The sequence below is a fragment of the Ursus americanus genome, chromosome 24 (assembly GCF_024610735.1).
Source record: "Ursus americanus isolate L20-20 chromosome 24, mUrsAme1.1.p, whole genome shotgun sequence".
In the NCBI taxonomy this organism is placed as follows: domain Eukaryota; kingdom Metazoa; phylum Chordata; class Mammalia; order Carnivora; family Ursidae; genus Ursus; species Ursus americanus.
Window position 1 is genome coordinate 44,302,536 of NC_142150.1, and position 19,702 is coordinate 44,322,237.

General features: G+C 49.7%; 1 protein-coding gene across 4 annotated transcripts in view; it reads left to right on the forward strand.

Moving 5' to 3' along the window:
* Positions 1–19,702, forward strand: part of PPFIA1 (PPFI scaffold protein A1) — an 85,676-nt gene that overhangs the window by 31,134 nt on the left and 34,840 nt on the right. For 2 of the 4 annotated variants that reach the window (XM_045775463.2, XM_087855100.1), the window contains exons 3-14: positions 5,454–5,555; positions 5,883–6,047; positions 6,663–6,737; positions 7,090–7,191; positions 7,359–7,580; positions 9,024–9,170; positions 10,488–10,622; positions 11,660–11,734; positions 12,108–12,191; positions 14,873–15,004; positions 16,317–16,379; positions 17,587–17,666. In XM_045775463.2, coding sequence (XP_045631419.1) covers positions 5,454–5,555; positions 5,883–6,047; positions 6,663–6,737; positions 7,090–7,191; positions 7,359–7,580; positions 9,024–9,170; positions 10,488–10,622; positions 11,660–11,734; positions 12,108–12,191; positions 14,873–15,004; positions 16,317–16,379; positions 17,587–17,666 — 1,382 coding nt within the window. The remainder of the gene's footprint in view (positions 1–5,453; positions 5,556–5,882; positions 6,048–6,662; positions 6,738–7,089; positions 7,192–7,358; positions 7,581–9,023; positions 9,171–10,487; positions 10,623–11,659; positions 11,735–12,107; positions 12,192–14,872; positions 15,005–16,316; positions 16,380–17,586; positions 17,667–19,702) is intronic. The other 2 variants (XM_045775461.2, XM_045775462.2) reach the window with 1 other exon arrangement.

A 19,702-nucleotide genomic window follows, 5' to 3' on the forward strand; every position in this document is an offset into this window, starting at 1 on the left:
GTTTGGGTCAGGTTCTCTTTCACCTACAACACGAACAGTATTTTCTGATACAAGATCTCGATGATTAGATGCAAATCTCTCAACGTTAGGTCAGCTAGTTATTTACTGGAGGAGGTGAAAATCAAAGCATTTGGCCGAATTAACTTTGGCACATAGGAAAGGAATCTCTGTAGCTCAGGAAAGAGCGGACCTGATGGGAGAACAGGGCTTCCCCCGCCCCTCCCCCCTTCCCTGCCGCGGTCCCTCCTCCCAGTGCTGCCCGTTGGGTCTCTGAGACAGTCCAGCACTCAACACAACCTTTGTCAGGTTTGAGGACACGTTTGGGTTATTCTCATTTAATGTTTTACTGTCATTTCTTTGTGTTTGTGGCTCTGCCTTGAAATACTGAAGTAAAGAGTTGTCTGTGTTCTGTAGCGGGAAAAGCCTTGTCTGCAAAGAGTGCTCTGTGTGTGTGTGTGTGTGTGTGTGTGAGGGAATCGTGGCGAAATATATATAAAATAAATTTAACATTGCAGCCAGTTTATTGAATAGCTGGATGATTTCACTGAAGGCCCTCGCCCCTAGGCAAGTCCCCCTGGGTGACCACTCTTAGCTGCGAGACAACCCCCCCCCCCCAGCTTGTTGCCGGCCAGTTGCTCTGTTGTTTTCAACAATGCTCTGGGTATAAATGTCTCTACTAACTAAACCAGTCAAATTCTGGCTCCTTCCTAGGAATCGTACCTGAATTTTTGTGGATTTTTTTGCATAGATGTTTCTTCATTTGTTGTATGTCATTGGATGGTTTTGGAGGCTTTGAATAGTTGTTATTATGTGTAATTCGGGGAGCAGATGTGTAGGGCTTTTCATGCTGTGAAGCTAGAAGCTGATGACCCACAGTTGGGGGTTTTTGAAGAAGAAACTCTGATTTAGAAGGTAGATTAGAGAAAATGACCATTAGCTTATTATACCCGTGAAAATGCTCACAGGCTCTGTAAATTACCTGCCTCCCCACCCCTTCAGTTTGTCCCCCTGAAATAACTGCTTTCAAGAGAAAATGTTCAATTTTACTCTTTTCTGTTGTTGATTATAACAGTACTGCCTGGTTCTTTTCATTCCCCATGGATGAGTACAGTTGACCCATGGACAGCTGGGGGTTAGGGGTGCTGACCTGCCCACAGTCACAAATCTGAGTCTAACTTTGGGCTCCCCCAAACGGAACTACTGATACCGTTCTGTTGACCAGAAGCCTTACTGGCAACACGAACACTCAGTTAATACTTTCATTCTAGAGAAAAAATTTTAAGACAATTACAAGGAAAATACATGGACAGCACTGAGCTGCATGGATAGCTAAGTGTGTCGTCTGTGTGCAAGATGACTTAGTGCCTGCAGCAGCACCGCAGATGTCCCAGTATTACTAACACCAGACATCGGAAATGAGAAGATGGTGTGAGAGGTTCCCGTTTCTTTACAGGTCTAACGACTCTTGCGTCACTATGTGTGACTGCTCTGGGGTGGCCTCGCATGATCAGCAGGTTTCTTCGTCACAGCCTTGCCTGTCCACTAATGAATGAGTTGTTATAAAACTTTTACAGCCTGTAGTATTACAGACATACTCATAATGGAGGATTGGAAACGTCGTTATATTCTTTTAAAAAAACAATTGCGGTAATAGGCTGATACACGTTTTCTGCAATAAGAGAGGCATTCTGTGAGGTAATGCTCTGAAAGGAAAGTTATAAAACAACTGGCACGTGATGAGTTTTATGCTAACTCTCGCTCACTTTTTCCCCGTGTGAGGATGGGCTGTCCACTTGCGTACAAGCCTCGAACACACAGCTCTTCATGGTGAGGGCATAGGTGACGGCGGCACACAGGCATCTCACGCAGCCTGGCTGCACACGCCCTCGATGTGCGTGCCCAGCAGGTGAGGGTCCATGTGCTGCGATGGTCTGTACCGTCTGTTAGGGGGAGGTGGGTCATCCTGAAGCCCTCATCCTCGTCGTCTTCCCGTGGAGTCGGCCACGGAGGCAGAGGAGGGCTGCTCTTGCCGTCTCGGGCGAGGCAGGTGCACCTGGTGTCACCTTCCGGAAGTACGTTTCTGTCTGACGTTGTGTCTCTTCCTTTCTCTACAAATGTTGTTGTAAACGTCGCCAGTACTTCCGCCATGGGCTTTGGCTTCAGTGGACCCATGGATGGGCCCACGTGGTACAAGAAGTCAAGAACAGTCTGGAACAAGCCAGGCCCTCTCCAGAGTACCTCATGTCACTGTGTTTTCTGGCACGGTGTCTTCTGAGTCTCCTTTCTCACCCCCCCCCCCGCCCCCCGGCGCTGGTTCGGAAGCTTTCATCTCCGTCGTGTCATCCTCTCTTAACTCCTCTGGGGTGACATCTGTGAGCCCTTGAATTTCTCCGAGATCCACATCTCGAAACCCTTCATCCCCCAGCTTTTTTGCCGTATCCACAGTCTCTTTCATCATCTCCCTCATTGGCTGTGTCGTAAATCCTGTAGGATCATGCCCAACATTTGGGCCATTTTCTCCAGCAGGAGTTGATTGTTTTGGTCTTGATGGCTTTCACGACATTTCCTGTCACATCAGCGGCGTCTTCAGTGGTGTAATCCTTCCAGACTTCAAGGTGTTCTCTCTGTTGTGGTTCACTTTCGTAGTGTTGACCGTCCTTTTGGTAAAGGATCATGTGTAATGAGCCTTGCAGGTCCTCACGGCCCCCGATCCACAGGCTGCATTAGAGACCTTGTGCTCCAGGGTCCGTAGGCCACCTGGACGTGTTCGGTGTCGAGCTCACAGGGTTCTAGGTGGCCAGGATGTTGTCCAATGTCAGAAGAGCATTAAAAGGCAGTCCCTTATTGTCAGGGTACTTCCAAAGTTGAGGGACAAAGCATCGCTGGAACTGATCCAGAGAAAGGGTTCTGGTTGTCCAGGCCTCCTTGTTGCACAGCCGAAGGACTGGCTGCTGGTGTCTGTGTCTTCCCATCAAGCCCAGGGTCAGCTTCCTAGATCCGGCCGGCTGGATCACAAACCTGACTGCCTCCGCACGTGCACTGGCTAGTCACCCCCTCCCGCCTTCCTCCTGAATACGTGTCCTTCGTGGCGCTTTCTCCCTGTGTGTGAAAAACCTGTGCGGGCAGATGTCCTGCCGTCAGTGATTTTCCCTCCCCTCCTCTCCACTTCCCGTTTGAAGTATAGTCGGCACGCAGCGTTCCCTTAGTTCCAGCTTCTCGGTGATTCTGTCAGCGCTGTCTGGGGATCGTCTGCTTCCTCTTGATGGGAGAAGTTGCTTCTCCCGTTACCTTGACATGTGTTAAAGCCAAACATCTTTATAAAATTACCAAACCATCTTTCCCTGGCGTTGAAATTCTGCAGCTTTAGACCCATCACCTTCCTTTGGCTCTAAGTTGTCACGTAATGACCTCCCCCCTTTTTGAAGATTCGTACTGGAGTCTGTACATATACCTTTCTATAGCAGTCCCGCTTGCACAGAAAGGCTGCATCTTCAGTACAGACGAAAAGGGATTTCACACACAGTGGAAGGTTTTTGCATCTGCCAGGGTAGCTGCGGCGACAACTTCATGAATTACCTGGGTTCTTTTCTCTTGAGCGGTGGGCGGCCGCAGCTGCAGACCTCAGTCTGCCGTACGCGTCAAGCAGTTCACCTTGTTCTTGTGACGCCTTGACTTGTCTCTGCTTTTTGGGAGCGCTCGCAGCAGCACTGCTGAGTGGCACTTCGTATGGGTCCCAAGGTGTTACTCAAGGTTTATGGTGTTGCAGGAAGCACACCCAAAAATAGGCAGGTACCACAGGAAATCACTTTCTACTGCGGTATGCAGTTTATCGGAGAACGGGACGGCTTATGGGAGAGGATGAGCGTCCCGGCGTTGTTAGCGGATTCCTGCCGCGCTTGAGCTTGCCTCAGTAGTGACAGGAGGCGGCATGGAGCGACACGCTGGTGCAGCACGCCCCATGCTTACGTTCATGCAGTGAGGGCTTAATACCAGCTCCACATGTTTTTACGCTTCTCTTGGCTGCGAAGGGCACCGTGTATGGCACTGCGAGTGTGTGCATGCAGACGTTTGGGTACATTTTAACGTTTTCTAGTAGATTTGCATATGTTTTATGGCAGCAAATGATAAAACAGGCTAGTCCCTGTATATATTTTATACATTTATGACATGTCTTTTTTTAGTTTTTTAGAGATTTTATTTATTTGAGATAGAGCGCGAGCAAGAGAGAGAGCCAGGAGCAAGGGAGCAGAGGGAGAGGGAGAAGCAAACTCCCCGCTGAGCAGGGAGCCCAACATGGGGCTCCATCCCAGGACTCCAGGACTGTGACCTGAACTGAAGGCAGATGCTTAACCGACTGAGCCACCCAGGTGCCCCTTTCTTAATTTTCTGACATTTCTAGGCTACTCAGTTTATCTGCCAGTTTTTTCATATTGTTGCAGATCCAGAAAATTTTCCAGTGTATTTATTGAAAAAAATCCAGATAGAAGTGGACCTGCACAGTGGAAGCCTGTGTTGTTCACGGGTCAGCTCTGTTTCGGTTCTGTATCATGGCTCAATAGGCTTTTGTGGGCCAGCTTTGTGAAGTCGGATCGCAGGGGATGCTGTATGTTCCATGGTCAAGTTCCCTTTGAGTGGCAATGGGTTAATTTATGAATGAACCTTAAGTATGCCACTTGTTTGTAAATTGATTTTCTAGAATTGCTCAAATTAACCACTTTCTGTATTTTGAATGTCAGATTGTTAAGTGAACCTTTATTTCCTCCTTTGTTCTTTGAAAAGAAAATTCTTAAAATACGGAGATTCATTGGCAGAGCATGTTACTTACTTGAGAGGAAAAACTGACCAGAGGGTTTGTGTTCACTTCCTTGGACCCTGCCTGTGTGTCATGTCCCAGGGCGCGCTCAGGATTGCGGGAGAGCGACCCCACAGCAGAGTGGGGGGACCCCAGCATCACCTCAGTGATACTTCCTCTAGAAAGTTCTCTGTTTGACTACAGAGAAAAATCTTCAGCTGTCCCTTTCTTCAAGAGGCCTACCAACATTTGTGAAAAGTCCATTTTATATGGTCTATTCTGAGCCAGTTCAGGCTAACAGACCAGGTTTTGGGTGCTGTCAGCCTCTTCCCGGGGCTGTTCTAAGCCCTGTGGTCTTCACAGGCAGGAGCTGACTTAGGACAGGAGGCTGGGGACGAACAGTGGCCTTCTTGGCCTGGCGTTCTCCCCTCAGGAGAGGTTCTGAGTTGCATATCTGCAAGTCACCTGAAAATGTCTCTCTCGCCTTGGGTGTCAGGCCCCATGCTTGGGAAAATACCTGGGACTCAGGTCATGAGGAGGGGGTTATGTGCGTGCGGGGCTCTGGGGTGGCAGACAGGTGCAGGGCAGGGCAGTCTGCGTGGGCTGGGGAGAGCCGCGGAGGCTAAAGACGCCCGTCTCCCTCCGTTTTTGTTGCCCCCAGGAGTTCGCAGCACTTACTAAGGAGCTCAACGTCTGCAGGGAGCAGCTCCTGGAGAGAGAGGAAGAGATCGCGGAACTGAAGGCGGAAAGAAACAACACCAGGGTCAGTAGGTGCATTCTTGCTATTGGAGCGCTGGCTGAGAGTTGCCTGGGAGCACTGTTGCTGTCTTTGCACTTCGGGTCCTGTCCGCTCGGTCTGCTTTTAGACAGCTTGTCGGCACTTCCCCGTGGAGTCGACCCTGACTGATGAGTCGTGATGAGAATTAACGCTATTTTAACTCGTTTAAGAGGGAGGCTCTTTAATTTTAGACTGAATTGAAGGGATTCACGTTTGGTCTAGCATACTATTAAAAAGGGTTTTTGCCCCAGATTAAGGTTTGACATTGCAAGTGCTCTTTTAACATGGTTCTGCCTTGGCCTGTCCCACCAGCTGCTGCTGGAGCATTTGGAGTGCCTCGTGTCCAGGCACGAGCGGTCCCTGCGGATGACGGTGGTGAAGCGGCAGGCGCAGTCCCCGGCGGGCGTGTCCAGCGAGGTGGAGGTGCTCAAAGCACTGAAGTCCTTGTTCGAGCACCACAAAGCTCTGGACGAAAAGGTGCCTTGAGCCCCAGCAGTTCTCAGTGTGCACACGCTGTGTCAGACACACTTCGTGCGTGTGTGTGACTGCAGTTCGTGTTTAACCTTTTCGAGTTCCTGTAAACACTTTCTGTAAGAAGACAGACTTCTGTGTGGTTAAAAAGTAGCAGGTGGTGTAAATGTGTAAAGATTTATTATATTCTGTATATTGATTTGCCATTAAGAATTGGGATGATATAACTTATTTAGGGGAAGATGTCTCTCAAATGTAAAATTTAAAACTGTTACAAAGCAAGTTTTTTTTTTTAAAGATCTTATTTATATTTGAAAGAGGGCGCATGAGTGTGTTTGGAGGGGGGCAGAGGGAGAGGGAGAAGCAGACGCCCTGCTGAGCAGGGAGCCCAGTGTGGGGCTCGATCCCAGGACCCTGGGCTCATGACCTGAGCCGAAGGCAGACGCTTAACGGCTGAGCCACCCAGGTGCCCCAACAAGCCAGTTTTCTTGGTATTAACATCAGTGAAAAACATTGAGGCCATCCTGTCATGTTACCTTAAGCGAATGGGACCCGAGGGTAACTGTACATTAAGAAGTAATTAAATACACACACACACATACTCAACCCCTCTGTTTCCAGGTGAGGGAGCGGCTACGAGTAGCACTCGAAAGGTGTAGTTTGTTAGAAGAAGAACTGGGGGCTACACACAAAGAGGTAAGTCCGTAAATCGCCAGAGGATTTGATTAGAGGAGTTCTAATTTTTATCCCTTGTTTTTGTAAGAAGTATGAAGCCTGCAGTGCTGGCCATCAGGTGTCACTGGTCTTTCTGACCTCCCGGGCCACTCCGGTGACCAGCACACGAGGCTCTTACTGCCGAGTCACACGGTCCCTTTCGTTCCCCTCGTCCAGTCGAGAGCGCTGACCTAGTTGTTGACCTAGTTGTATTCAGGCTAGACAACGTTGCCGTGTATTCTCCCCCGTCCTGTGTTTACAGCTTGTACTTGCATCTTTCTGAGAGAAGTTTCTCTTTATCTCTTCACCCTCATATTTAATTCTTTGGTTTTAGCTAATGATTCTTAAAGAACAGAATAATCAGAAAAAAACACTAACCGATGGAGTGCTTGACATGAACCACGAACAAGAAAATACTCCAAGCACGAATGGAAAGGCAAGTCCTTGGGCTTTCTCTCTGTCTTTCCCTGATGTCCTCTGCGTGCTCCCAAGAGTGGCGGGAGCCGACAGCCAGCATAGATCGTGGGACTTGATTCTTTCCGGGAAGTGCTCTGTTCCCTAGCTCACCAAACAAGGCTATTTAAGGATTTTTTCCTCCACCAGAGATCTTCTGACGGTTCTTTAAGCCACGAGGAAGACCTTGCCAAAGTCATCGAGCTCCAGGACATCATAGATAAGCAGTCAAAGGAGCAGAGCCAGATGAAGGAGCGCCTGGCCGCCCTCTCCAGTCACGTGGCGGAGCTGGAGGAGGACCTGGACACCGCTAGGAAGGACCTCATCAAGTCTGAGGAAGTGAACACGAAACTGCAGCGGGATGTTCGTGAAGTGAGTGACAGTAGACGTTGCCGCGCTGTCGTTGAACTGAATGTGGGGTGTTTGGTGGGACCCTTGTGTGTGGACATCTACCCTCTGCAGAGTCCGGCTCTCTGCATTTATTCTTCGTCAGGTTCACGTTTCATTCTGGTACACATGTAAGCTGGGACACGTCGTATCTGTTGTGCTGCTAGTTCACCGACAGTGATGTGGGCCTCCCCTCTTGGCTGTGCCGAGGGAACGGTGCTAGCTGGCTTTCTGACCACCTGCTCCCAGAAAAGTCACGTGCTCTTGAACATCGGCGGTGAGACACACCATGAGAGTGGGATTTGCTCACCCTTGGGTCATCAGGATCATGCTGTACAGACATGTAGACATACACTCGTTTCTGGCAGACATTTCTACGTGTGCAGTGATTTATAAGAATCTAGTCATGTTTACAAAAACAGGTGAAGGGCAGGATACTTTCTCTGGCACCCCCTCCTGTCACTCTAAGCTGTCTTTTGTAGCTGACAGGCGCCCCCCACCCCCACCCCCACTGGAGGAAGACCCTTTCACACTCTTGAGTGTGGATGCACAGGCTTACTTCTGTGTAGTAACTTAGCGTGCGTAATTTCACGTAAGAGTTTAAAACAAAGAAAAATATTTGCAGAAATAATATAACCTACTTAGTTCTGTTATTCTTTGGCAAGGATAGGAGATTCTGCAGCAGAGTTTAATATGCAGAGAATTTTGAAATTCTTTCTTTAAGACTCATCACTTTTAGTATTAAGACTTTGCTGACGTAAATTCCTTAGTAAACAGGGAGGAACCTAAGATGAATCTTAAGGGTGGGGGACAGGAAGGGCAGAGGCAGAAAGTTCTAGGCCCACTTTCAGTATCAGATACCCTGTGATAGAATTTGCTGCAGGATTAGACTTCCGAAGGTTTCTTCCAGTTATATCATTTGTTAATAGTATTGCTTCAGTTTTGTGGTGATTGGATGAGATTTCATCTAGCTTTTACCCAGGGAGGTGAGAGCTGTGTCTCACTGATATGTCTGTTGCGAGGCCGCTCCCTGCTCTGTGGAAAGCCCACTTTATCGGGGGCCAGTAGAGGCTGTGCCTTCATTACTCACACCTTCAGCTCCTGGCATCCTTGCAATGTCGGGATATTTGATTCCACGTTTCTTTGGTTAACATCATGTAGGAAAGAGTAAGCTTGGTAAACTGAGTGGCCAGACGTAGTATTAAGACAGCTGAGTCTTTACTGGTTGTGTAGGGGAATACTTGGGATATTTGAGGTAAATATATTTTCATTCATATTGGAGACAGTTGGCATCTCTCTCAATTTTGAGGACACTGATTTTATGTTTGATTTAAAAATTAGGATTTAGTCCAGTTTTTGTGTCTGGAGTATATTAAAGTGTCATACATTAATTATTTGCCTTTTTTCCCTTTGAAATACTTGATGTAGGCCATGGCCCAGAAGGAGGACATGGAAGAGAGGATCACTACTCTTGAAAAACGCTACCTCGCGGCACAGCGCGAAGCCACCTCTGTGCACGACCTTAACGATAAACTTGAAAATGAGATTGCAAATAAAGACTCTATGCATCGGCAGGTAGAGGCTTTTGTTGAACTTCGTTCGACTTTTATTAATTACTGATGAAGTTGAAGACCTTTCTCCTGTGACTTTCATGTTGGAAATCAAGTGTCAATGTAAAGTTTTCATGATCTTAGAAAATTATGTTTAAGAATGTGGGTTACTTCAACTTGCAAGTGTTTAATTATTTAGGATTTTATGTAACCTCGATTCTTTCTTCAGTTTTGTTTTCATTGTTCGTTAATCTGTTGCTTGTTAGCATTTTTACCAAAGGCGGAGGGAGTGGCTGAGAGCATGGAGGCAGTTGGCCACTTTTGTTGGTACCTGGGATGGGGGTGAATGGCAGGTGTAGAAATGCAGTCTGTCGTGCGGACGGGAGCCTCCTGTGGTTTGGGAAGCCGTGCTGGCTTCTCTGCCTGGTAGTCTCAGGTCAGCCAGAGTTAAACAGGAAAACCAAATCCAGCCTCTTGGAAACAAAGTGAGTTTGTCTGGTATGTTGTAAAGTGTATCATTAGACCCAAGGTAATAATAAAAAGTAAAATACTAGGAAGCCATTAAAAATTATGTTGTGGAATGCTATTTAAGAGCACGTAAGATGTCCCAAATAATGACCGTAGAAGGAAGATGACAAAATACTGCGTACAGTGTGACGGATCTTCTGAGGTTGTGTATAAACACGGAGATAGGCTCACACGGAAGAAAGGAGGCTGCACGTAAGCAGATGTTTGCCTCTCAGGAACCTCAGACTCTACATGATTTTTAAAATTTCTTTTTAAAAAAATCTAAATTTTCTTCATTGAAAAAAGTTTTTTTTAGAATGAGAACATGTTTTTAAGAATAATTATACATTTACGAAAATAACTTGACTAGCATTTCATTAGGCGTACATACTCCTAGAAGGTCTGTATTTCAAAGGAGGTGTGAGCTCTGTTGTGGCTCACACGCCACGGCCTGCGAAAGACAAGGAGTCTGAGTGTTTTTTAAGAAGGGTTAGGACTGAACCCTTCTTTCCTTAAGATGTCAAGAAGAATGAGCAAGCTTCTACAGAATATGGGTTTTCTTTAGTGCATGGGAACTCTTTCCTTTTTAAAAAGACTTCGTTGAAGACGTTTAAGAAGAGCAATACTTTGGCAAGAGGTGTTTTGCACATTGAACTCAAGCCCAAGAGAGTGGGTGTATATTCCTCTCAGGAAGAAAAATTTTACTCTGAAGCAGCTACCAAAACAGTTGGCTTCTGTCAGAACTAATTTAGTAGATCTCTGCATTTAGATTTTGTTTCATTTTATTAAAAATAGAAGATTGGCTACATTTTGATGCTTTGCCTTCATTTCCTAGACTGAGGATAAAAACCGCCAGTTACAAGAGCGCCTGGAGCTGGCCGAGCAAAAGCTGCAGCAGACTTTGAGGAAGGCGGAGACGCTCCCCGAGGTGGAGGCAGAGCTGGCGCAGAGGGTCGCGGCGCTCTCCAAGGTGCTGCCTGGCTTTCGTCCTGGGTCCGATGGTGGGGTTTTGACTTTGATGGTGGCTGGTTCGTGTGCCTTATTTATTATTGTTCTCCATGTCAGTGAGCCTAAATCCGTGAAAGAGCTCAGATCTGTTTTCAGTGCTATTTTGTTTGAGATCGGAACGCTTTTTAAATGTCAGGAATCATGCCCTTTTTTGTGATCCCCACATTAATTTGCCTCCAGTTTTGTCAGATGTGTACTGTTTGTCTCCGGTGGGCTTGAGCTAAGGTTCACTGCTTCTCAGAGTTATTTTAGTCAACAACTCAAAGCTCGAGAGAGAAGCTTTGGATAAAATAAGGGTGGGGGCACCTGGCTGGCTCAGCCAGTGGAGCGTGCGACTCTCGATCTCACCATTGTGAGGTGAAGCTCCAATTTAGGTATAGAGATTACTTAAAAAAAAAAAAAAGAATTTTCCCAGAAGTAGGAAAATCCTATGCTCTTTTAAAGATAATCAAAATAAATTTGTAATACACAAATTTTTAAGTAATTCATTTGTGGGTTCGACAAATACGGGTTAGGCATGTGCATGACACAGCGCTGCCCTCCTAGTCCTTACCCTCCCCGGGGGGACGCCAGCAGGCGAGGACGCAGTGTCACGCTGTGATGGAGTAGGTGCTGGGGTCGGGAGGTTCATGTGGGAAGAGGAAGCACAGATCCCAGCAGACAGTCCGGCCTTCCGGGGCCTGGGCGCCCAGCAGGCAGAGAGGTAGCATGTTGCCGGCCAAGGGAGCCCGTGGGGGAGCGCTGTGAGTACTCTATCTCACCGGGCTCCAGTTTGGTGAGGGCCCCAGGGAGAAGGGGGCCAGGACAAGCACGGGTGCTGTTCTTGAGGGCTGATGTTGGGTCGGTCCGACGGTGTCGGGTGCTCACAAGACTGTTCCTTAGAGCAAGTTCATTGCTAACAGCTGTAACAGAGCCTCGCCTCTCCTTTGTGATCTGCGTGTAAAGTCTCCGTTTCTTTTCTCCCCCTGTCATCTCTCCTGTCCCTGGTCGGCCTTGTAGTCTGACCTTTTGTCTTCTGGAAACTCTGCTGCTAAGGAAGCTAAACTGTTCGAACTCACCTCCCAGCTTAGGAAGGTAGCACGTGTGCATTGCTCTGTGGTGCTTGCTGCTTCTGCTGTCCGTGCTGACTGAGCACAGGCCGTCTGAGGGTGGGGAGAAAGCGCCACCCCCGGAGTCGGGGCCCGGGCTGGGGAGAAGCACCTCTCCTCTGGCAGCCTCCGTCACCAGCACCGGCTGGGCCTCGATCACGGGCGCGGGGAGGCCGGCTGCTTCACACTGTGACGCATGAGGCCACACAGGGTGTGTTCCAGGAGGGAGGGGGGATCCCGAGCCAGCCGGTGGGAGAGCCCGCGAAGAGCGTGTGGTGCTTGTTGCTACCGAGGTCGTGCGTAGCATGCTGGCACTGACGTGGGGGCGCCCACGGAGCTGACCGTGTTTTTGCCCGCAGGCCGAGGAGAGGCACGGCAACATTGAGGAGAGGCTCCGTCAGATGGAGGCACAGCTGGAGGAGAAGAACCAGGAACTGCAGCGGGTATGTGTCTGAGCAGAAAGGCCACGTGCCGGGCGCTGCTTGAGCACAGGGCTCCGGCAGGGGCAGGCGGTGCCTCGTTTCCTGCTTCTCCCCACCCAGACGCTGGTCCCCTTCTCGATTCCATCGGGTGTAGAGTTAGTGGCCTCCTCTGCGAGCTGTCTGCTCGTGGGTGCATCTGCCACGTAGACAAGGTTATGTCAGCACTGGTGGTGGGGGAAGAGACTGGTGCCCCAGGGGCCGTGCTGCCGGGGTGCAGGGACCCCCGCATCCTCCTGCTCTGACTAGCCTGTCTGCGGAACTGCTCCACGTGCACGTGGGATCTCACAGGTGCCTCTCAGCCACACTGGAGGTGCTGGCTGGGGGCCCCTGAAACTTAGGGGAAGGCACGTCGTCCTAGAGCATTAGTCTGCTTGCTTAGGGCATGACATTGAGGTCCCGAATTCAGGTCATGGGCCCGACCTCCATCCTAAGATACCGAAGTATCACTCAAGGCATAAAGGCATAGGTCAGGACAGATATTCCTAAGAAGAGGAAAACCGTAATTGAGCAGTGATAAGATGAGGTTCGTGTCTGTTGAATCCCCAGAGAGTTTTCTCTGGAGGAGTTACTCAAATGTCAGTGTGGAACCAGCAGGGAACAGACCGGGTCGTGGCCCCAGGCAGCTGGCACCCAGCCCTAGGACATCAATTCAAGGCCATCAGATTTTGTTTTCACCAGAAACGTATGTGCTCGGCCAAGGGCTGCCGAGGATCACACATGAGCTTCTGGGAAGTGAGGATTCTGACTCCCATCACAGGGCTGCATGTTGGTCGGCCCCTGCCCCCATCACACACGCACTCGTGTGCACACAGGCCGACACTCGCCTCCTAGGCAGAGAAGTAGACTTCAGCTGTCTAGGGATGCACTTGGCGTTACTTTTCAGGACTGGATTGTCATTTGAAAGGACAGGTGTTGAGATAGGGTTCTTTCATAACTAAGGCAATTCAAAGTAAACTTTTAGGCTGTTTTGCTTTAAAAATACTCGAACGCTGATTCCTTCTTGTGGCGTGTGCTGGGTCGTTTCCAAATGATGATAGTTGCTGTGTACAAGGCGTGATTTTCGGCACTCTGTCTCGTCCTTGCAAGAAGAGAGGTGCCAGCACCCACGTGTTACAGATGAGGAGGCCGGAGCACAGAGGACTGACTGTTGCCCTGTCTGTGGCACTTCCTTATGGGCTCGTTCCTACTGCTCTCCGCGTGGGAGAAGCCCCTGAGCCCTACCCCCCGCCCCCCCCGCCCCCGGCTCAGGTGATGCTCTCTTCCCACCCCTGAGGTTTTGTCCTCATTCAGGATGGGGGCAAACACAAGGTCTTTAAGCCAGGAAATGAATGATGGTTTGATAAACACAGACCTATCAACTTTGTCACTACGTTTTTAAATTACTTGAGGTAATTAGTTGTAATCTTTGAACCTAAGTTTTCATTACAGATCATTCAGGTGATGTATGAATATAAAGAAAAACAGGTGAAAGTCTCTGTTGCCCCTGAGTTTTTTCCAGAATAGATTTCTTTATCTTCTGCTATGTAAATTGATTCATTCCACCTCCCCCCCCCACCCGCCCCCGTGCCAAATCCAGACCCAAGCTTCTGTTTATACAGAGGCAAATTCCTGCCCCCTTGTGCAGATAAGCTGATCCCCTTACAAATATGCTCGTTCCTGCATGTAAATGTGTCTCCCAGGTCATCTGAGAGTTAGTAACTCGTGACATTCCTGCGGCTTTGTTTAACAGAAGCAATGGGACCTTCTAATTAATGATCTGGGGCACTTGTCCCTGTTTCTCTGCACCCATACGTTGGTGCTGGGTTGGTGCTGGTGCACAAGTGGTGGTTGGTGCTGGTGCACAAGTGCACACCATTGGTCCTTGGCACTTTGGAAGTACTGTTCATACCTTTTCTTCTTAAAAAATCTTTAAATTTAAATTCAATTTAGTTAACATATAGTGAGTGTATTCATTAGTTTCAAAGGCAGAGGTCAGTGACTATCAGTTGCACATCACACCCCCTGCTCCTCCCATCACGTGCCCCCCTTAATGCCCATCCCCCACTTATCCCATCCCCACCCCCTCCCCTCCTGCAACCCTCAGTGTGTTTCCTAGATATTAAGAGTCTCTTCTGGTTTGTCTCCCTCTGTGATTTCATCTTATTTTATTTTTCTCTCCCTTCCCCTACGTCCATCTGTTTTGTTTCTTAAATTCCACGTGAGTAACATCATATGGTGTTTGTCTTTCTCTGACTGACTTAATTCCTTTAGCATAATATTCTCTATCTAGTTCTGTCCATGTCATTGCAAATGACAAGATTTCATTCTTTTTGGTGGCTGAGTAATATTCCATAGTGTGTGTGTGTGTGTGTGTGTGTGTGTGTGTGTGTGTACACATCTTCTTTATCCATTTATCTGTCAGCGTTGGGATTGCAAATGGGTGCAGCCACTCTGGAAAACAGTATGAAAGTTTCTCAGAAGGTTAAAAATAGAGTTACCCTATGACCCAGCAATTGCATTACTAGGTATTTATCCAAAGGATACAAATGTAGTGATCTGAAGGGGCACCTGCACCCCAGTATTTATAGCAGCAATGATCCATAGCCAAACTATGGATCCTACCTTTTCTTGAAGTTTGAAAGCTTTCGTTTCTTCTGTCTTAGGCAAGGCAGAGAGAAAAAATGAACGAGGAACATAACAAGCGTTTATCAGACACTGTTGACAAGCTTCTTTCTGAATCCAATGAGAGGCTTCAGCTTCATCTTAAAGAGAGGATGGCTGCTCTGGAAGACAAGGTGGGACATGGCGAACATCCCCGGGGGGCTCCCACCCTCCCCCAGAGAGCGTTCGCATGCCGTTCCTGAGGAGTGAGGCAGAACAGCAGGTGACGGCGGGTACAGAAAGTAGAAGTTACACTTGGACATGGGAACAGGACAGACTGTTATCCACTCACTGAGTTGACTGTCCTTGCCCGACGTGTGTGTATCGCTCTCAGTCTAGAGCAGGAGTCTGTGAACTGGGTCTGTAAAGGGCCAGAACTGTAAGTATTGTAGGCTTTTACTAATTGTGAATGCTAGTGTAAAATAACCTCATGCTAGTCAATGAGGAGCGCAAAAGTAGCCGCAGGCTGTAGGTAACAAGTGGGTGTGGCCATGCGCCTGTGACCCTTCATTTCCAGCACCGGGCAGTGGCTGGATGTGGCCTCGTTGACCAGCCCTGCACGAGACTGTGCGTTAGGTCCAGCCCTCAGCCGCGATGCTCTCGCTTCAAGGGCTAGTTTCTATCCCGCCTATGAAGATGACACGGTAGGAGCCCAGTGTTATATAAGGGATTTAATCAGCTGAAAACAGACTTTCTCCTTTTCCATCTCCTGCCTTCTCTCTTTCCATCTGGTTTGGAAAAAGTCTGAGCCTGGGCTCTTACTGCTGTCATCATGGAAATACTTGAGCTGTAATCGGAGTGAAGGAGTGTCCTAGAATCTATGTCAGATACACTGATGGCGACAGTTGGATTCCAGCTTGATAAAACCTATTCTGGCTACGGCTGTGTCCCTAAAGATGGGCCCCGAATCTTCCCTAAGATTGGCCCTTGGAGTCATGCTCGTTTAGGAGACACCAGTGATCAGTGCTGATTACGTGACACATTTGTTTTACGTAAAACCCATTATGAAATGCATTATTACAGACCGCACTGCACTTGCTCCTTCATCAGTGGACCAGCCTTCATGTCGGAATATTTTTATCTTAGATTTGAATTACACATTTGAAACTTAACGTCAGGATTCCCAAGTGACTAATGAATTTTAAAGCCTAAAAGCTAGTACAAACTGGTTTAACTGATTGAAATAAACCTACTCCATGAACTTGTCATACTTACATTTAGAAAATCCATCGGTGAAGAAATCTTACACGGCCGCATTGTTAAAGGCTGTTACGTGACACGATTGTCCACATTCGCTCTGCAGGCGTGTGGGCTTGCTCGCTGGTATGGTCCTGTGGTCTGTTCCTTTTCTGTGTTCCGTAGTACTGTACACAAAGGTGTGGCCATACTGTGTGGCGTGGAACGTTTTCAAGAACCAGCACTAAAGTACTTCTGTACCTTTTTCAGAATTCTCTGCTGCGAGAGGTTGAAACTGCGAAGAAGCAGCTGGAAGAAGCGCAGCATGATAAGGTACGTCCCTCTCCGAGTCCTTCCGAGATCTGCGGATACATGAGTGGAGCGGAGTTCAGGGCCGGTGCACTGGCCACAGGTGTGTGCGGGGGTCACGCTTCCCCGCGGCAGTCCGCTGCTGAGAGCTTCACAGAGGCCCTGCACGAGCATGGGTCAGAATTCCAGTCCTTTCTGATTCATTCGAAAGCTGAAACATTCCCGTAAACCTCTCATCTAGTGTGGTGCTGGCCTCCCTGTCATTTAAAGTATTCTCGCAGCCGCATTTACAACCGTAAGGAGAAGCCGGTGAAGTTAATGTTTACTCAGCCCGAGACATGCGTGCGGCACGCGGCTACTGTGTGGGGCAGCATGGCTAGCGGGCTCTGGGGTGACCTAAGAGTTCTGTCAGTTTTGCTCACTGTTTTGCGTGGGCAGAAGTGAGGTTGGGCGCCAGGTGCTCCGTGCAAGACAAAAGCAAAACAGAGAATTGCACAGTAGAGCGTGAGTAAGGTTCACCCCAGCACCCAGAAAGTTCTGCTTCTCGCTACAAAATTAACAATTGTCAACGGCTTGGTGTTGACCCTCTCAAACCTGGCTATGACTGAGACCTAACAACTCTTTGTCCGCTAGGGTTCATAAAGTTAATTTGGTGATCTGAGTGTTTAGTTTACTGTAGGACTCTTGGAGAAAATTTCTTGAAGTTAAATGTTGGGTGTTCGTAACTGCTAAATTAATCCTGTTGTGGTTATGCTCAACATTTGAGCACAGTGATGCAAGTCATTTTTCCATATTTTTTATTTGACTTACCATTAACCTAAGGTGTTCAGTCAGTTTCGGGTGTATAGCACACGGACTCACGAGTCTGTACGAGCCACGGTGCTCACCACCATTGCGGTCACCACCCGTCCCCACACAGCGTCACTATGGGATCACTGGCCATTTGCCCTGGGCTGCACTTTCCATCCCCATGACTTACTCATTGTGAACTGGAAGCTTCTACCTCTTCGCCTCTTCGCCCCCTCCATCCCCTCCGTCCCCTCCGTCCCCTCCATCCCCTCCGTCCCCTCCATCCCCTCCGTCCCCTCCATCCCCTTCATTGATGCCCACCCCCGGCTGCCTCCCCTCTGGTGACCACCGGTGTGTGCTCTGTGTTTAAGTGTCTGTCGATGCAGCTCATGTTGAATCCTGAAAGAGACGGCTGCAGCGGATATCCTTTGCTGTTTTGTAGGATCAGCTCGTCCTAAACGTGGAAGCGCTGAGAGCTGAATTAGACCAGACGAGACTGAGAGGCATGCCCCTCCATCACGGGTATGACATGTACCAGTTCACTGAGATGTTCCAGATGAAGCCAAGGGTCACTTCCCTTTGCCGTGCATATGACCTGAAGCAGCCTGCAGATACAGACTAGAGAACCACGGGCCTGACATGAACCAGTGCACACACACCTGTTTTAGCGCCTGATGTGTGTCTACAAGACTGTGCCCTTGGTCATCTGGAGCCAGTAGCTAGCTTAGTGGCAGGCAGGAGGGAAAGGTTAGGTTTGGGCACCTAGGGGACTGGGAGTCCTGTCATTGACCAAGCTCACAGCCACGGGATGAGGTTTGGAAGGTAGGGAATGACCAGTTTGTGAGTGGCAGGTGAATTTGAGGGCCCCCAGAGTGTGGCACTGATGGTGTGGGGCCAGGAGGACGGAGCCCAGTGTGCCAGGTGAGGGCCCTGTGCACCTGGGAGCGGTAGGCCCCTTTGCAAGGCCACTGAAGTCGCCAGGGGAGTGGCTGCAGGGCCAGAATTGTGAGGGACACCTCTTGGGCTTGGCCTCGCGCTTGTAGTTGTCTACACTCTTCAAGAGACTGGAGGAGAGTGATGCGTAATCACCTCGAATCTGTTGGGACAGCTCGAAGTCAGCTGTGGGAGTGAGTCAGCCGGCCCGTGAGCCTCGCAGGTCGCCCCTCATCGTGCAGTCTCACGAAGGCGTTGAAGGTGTGTTTGCCCCATTGTAGGAAACAGTCCTCACGTGAGAGGCACACTTGAACGAGAGTTGCTGGAGTAGCTGACTGACCCTCTTTAGTCTGCAGGAGGCGGGCTCCTGCTCAGATCACAGGCCCACTCAGGCTGCACAGGTGTTTCTGCAGTCGCAAACGTGGGGTCTCGAGGGCTGAGGGTATCTTGCGGCTGTCCCCGTTGAGCCTGCCTGTAGGAAGGGGGAGGACACGTCAGGGAAGGTAGAGTCACAGAGAGGCAGAGCCGGAAGCTGTCCCTGTCTGTGGAACCAGGAGGAGGGAGAACTTCGAGGAGGAGCGCGAGTGTGTATGCAGAGAGGGAAGTGTGCCGGAGGGTCAGGGCACAGAGCAGTCTCTTGGTTTGCTGATCGAGAGCCTCGCTGGCGAGAGGCCGGGGTCATGCCTGTCGCTGCCCAAGGGCTTGAAGGCGTGTGTGTGAGGAGGCCTGAGTGAGCAGACGGGAGGAGGTGGACACGGGGCCCTCCACTCTTACGGAAGTTGGAGTACTGAAGGGAAGGGCCTGTGTGGGAACCTGAGGGGTGGCACCTGGGACAGTGTGATGATGAAGTCTGCGCATGTCTTCCTGTCCTGAGTGTGCTAGCAAACGTGAAGGGTAGAGGGGGCAGCGGGGGCAGCCACGGTCACGGGCGGCTGTGTGCTCCAAAGACTGTGGGCAGGAGGCCAGGTACAGAGGAGGGGGTGTGTTTCAAGCAGTGTCATGTGGCGGTCTCATCTCCGGTGGCAGACGAGAGGCTGGTAGGAGCTGTGGAACAGAAGTAGTGTCGCAGTAAGCACGGCGGGCCATGGGGGACGGAACTGGAAAGATAGCTGGCAGCCGGCAAGCTCAGGCCCCCTGGTCTTGTTGATGTGACCTTCTCCAGCAGGAAGAGACGGTCGAGGTTGCAGAGCGGGAGAGAGGTGACCGGCGGGCTTCCACACGCAGACGGGGCCAAAGGGACAGAGCTTGGGGATGCAGATGCAGGGTGGTGGGCTCGGGAGGAAGTGAGCCCCAGAAAGCGTCAGAATTAGGTGACACCCATGACCTTTGAAGGATCCGTGAACCACCCCACATCACATGCAGGGTTTTGTGCGTGTAGCTCCCACTGATTTTTCGATGTGCTCTGGCTCCAAAGCGGCCGTGCTTGAACTCCTGCTGAGCGCGGACGGGCGGCTTCACCAGGAAGCAGGGGCTAGAGGAAGCGAAGGGAGGTTGTGGCCAGCACACCCTCAAGCAACACTGAACGGAGACGTTCCTTTAACAACCGCAGGGAGGTGTGTGGAGCACAAGTGGAAGAGGCGGCCTGTCAAAGCGGTCCTGTCTGCAAACTGTGCGGGGAGGCGCCA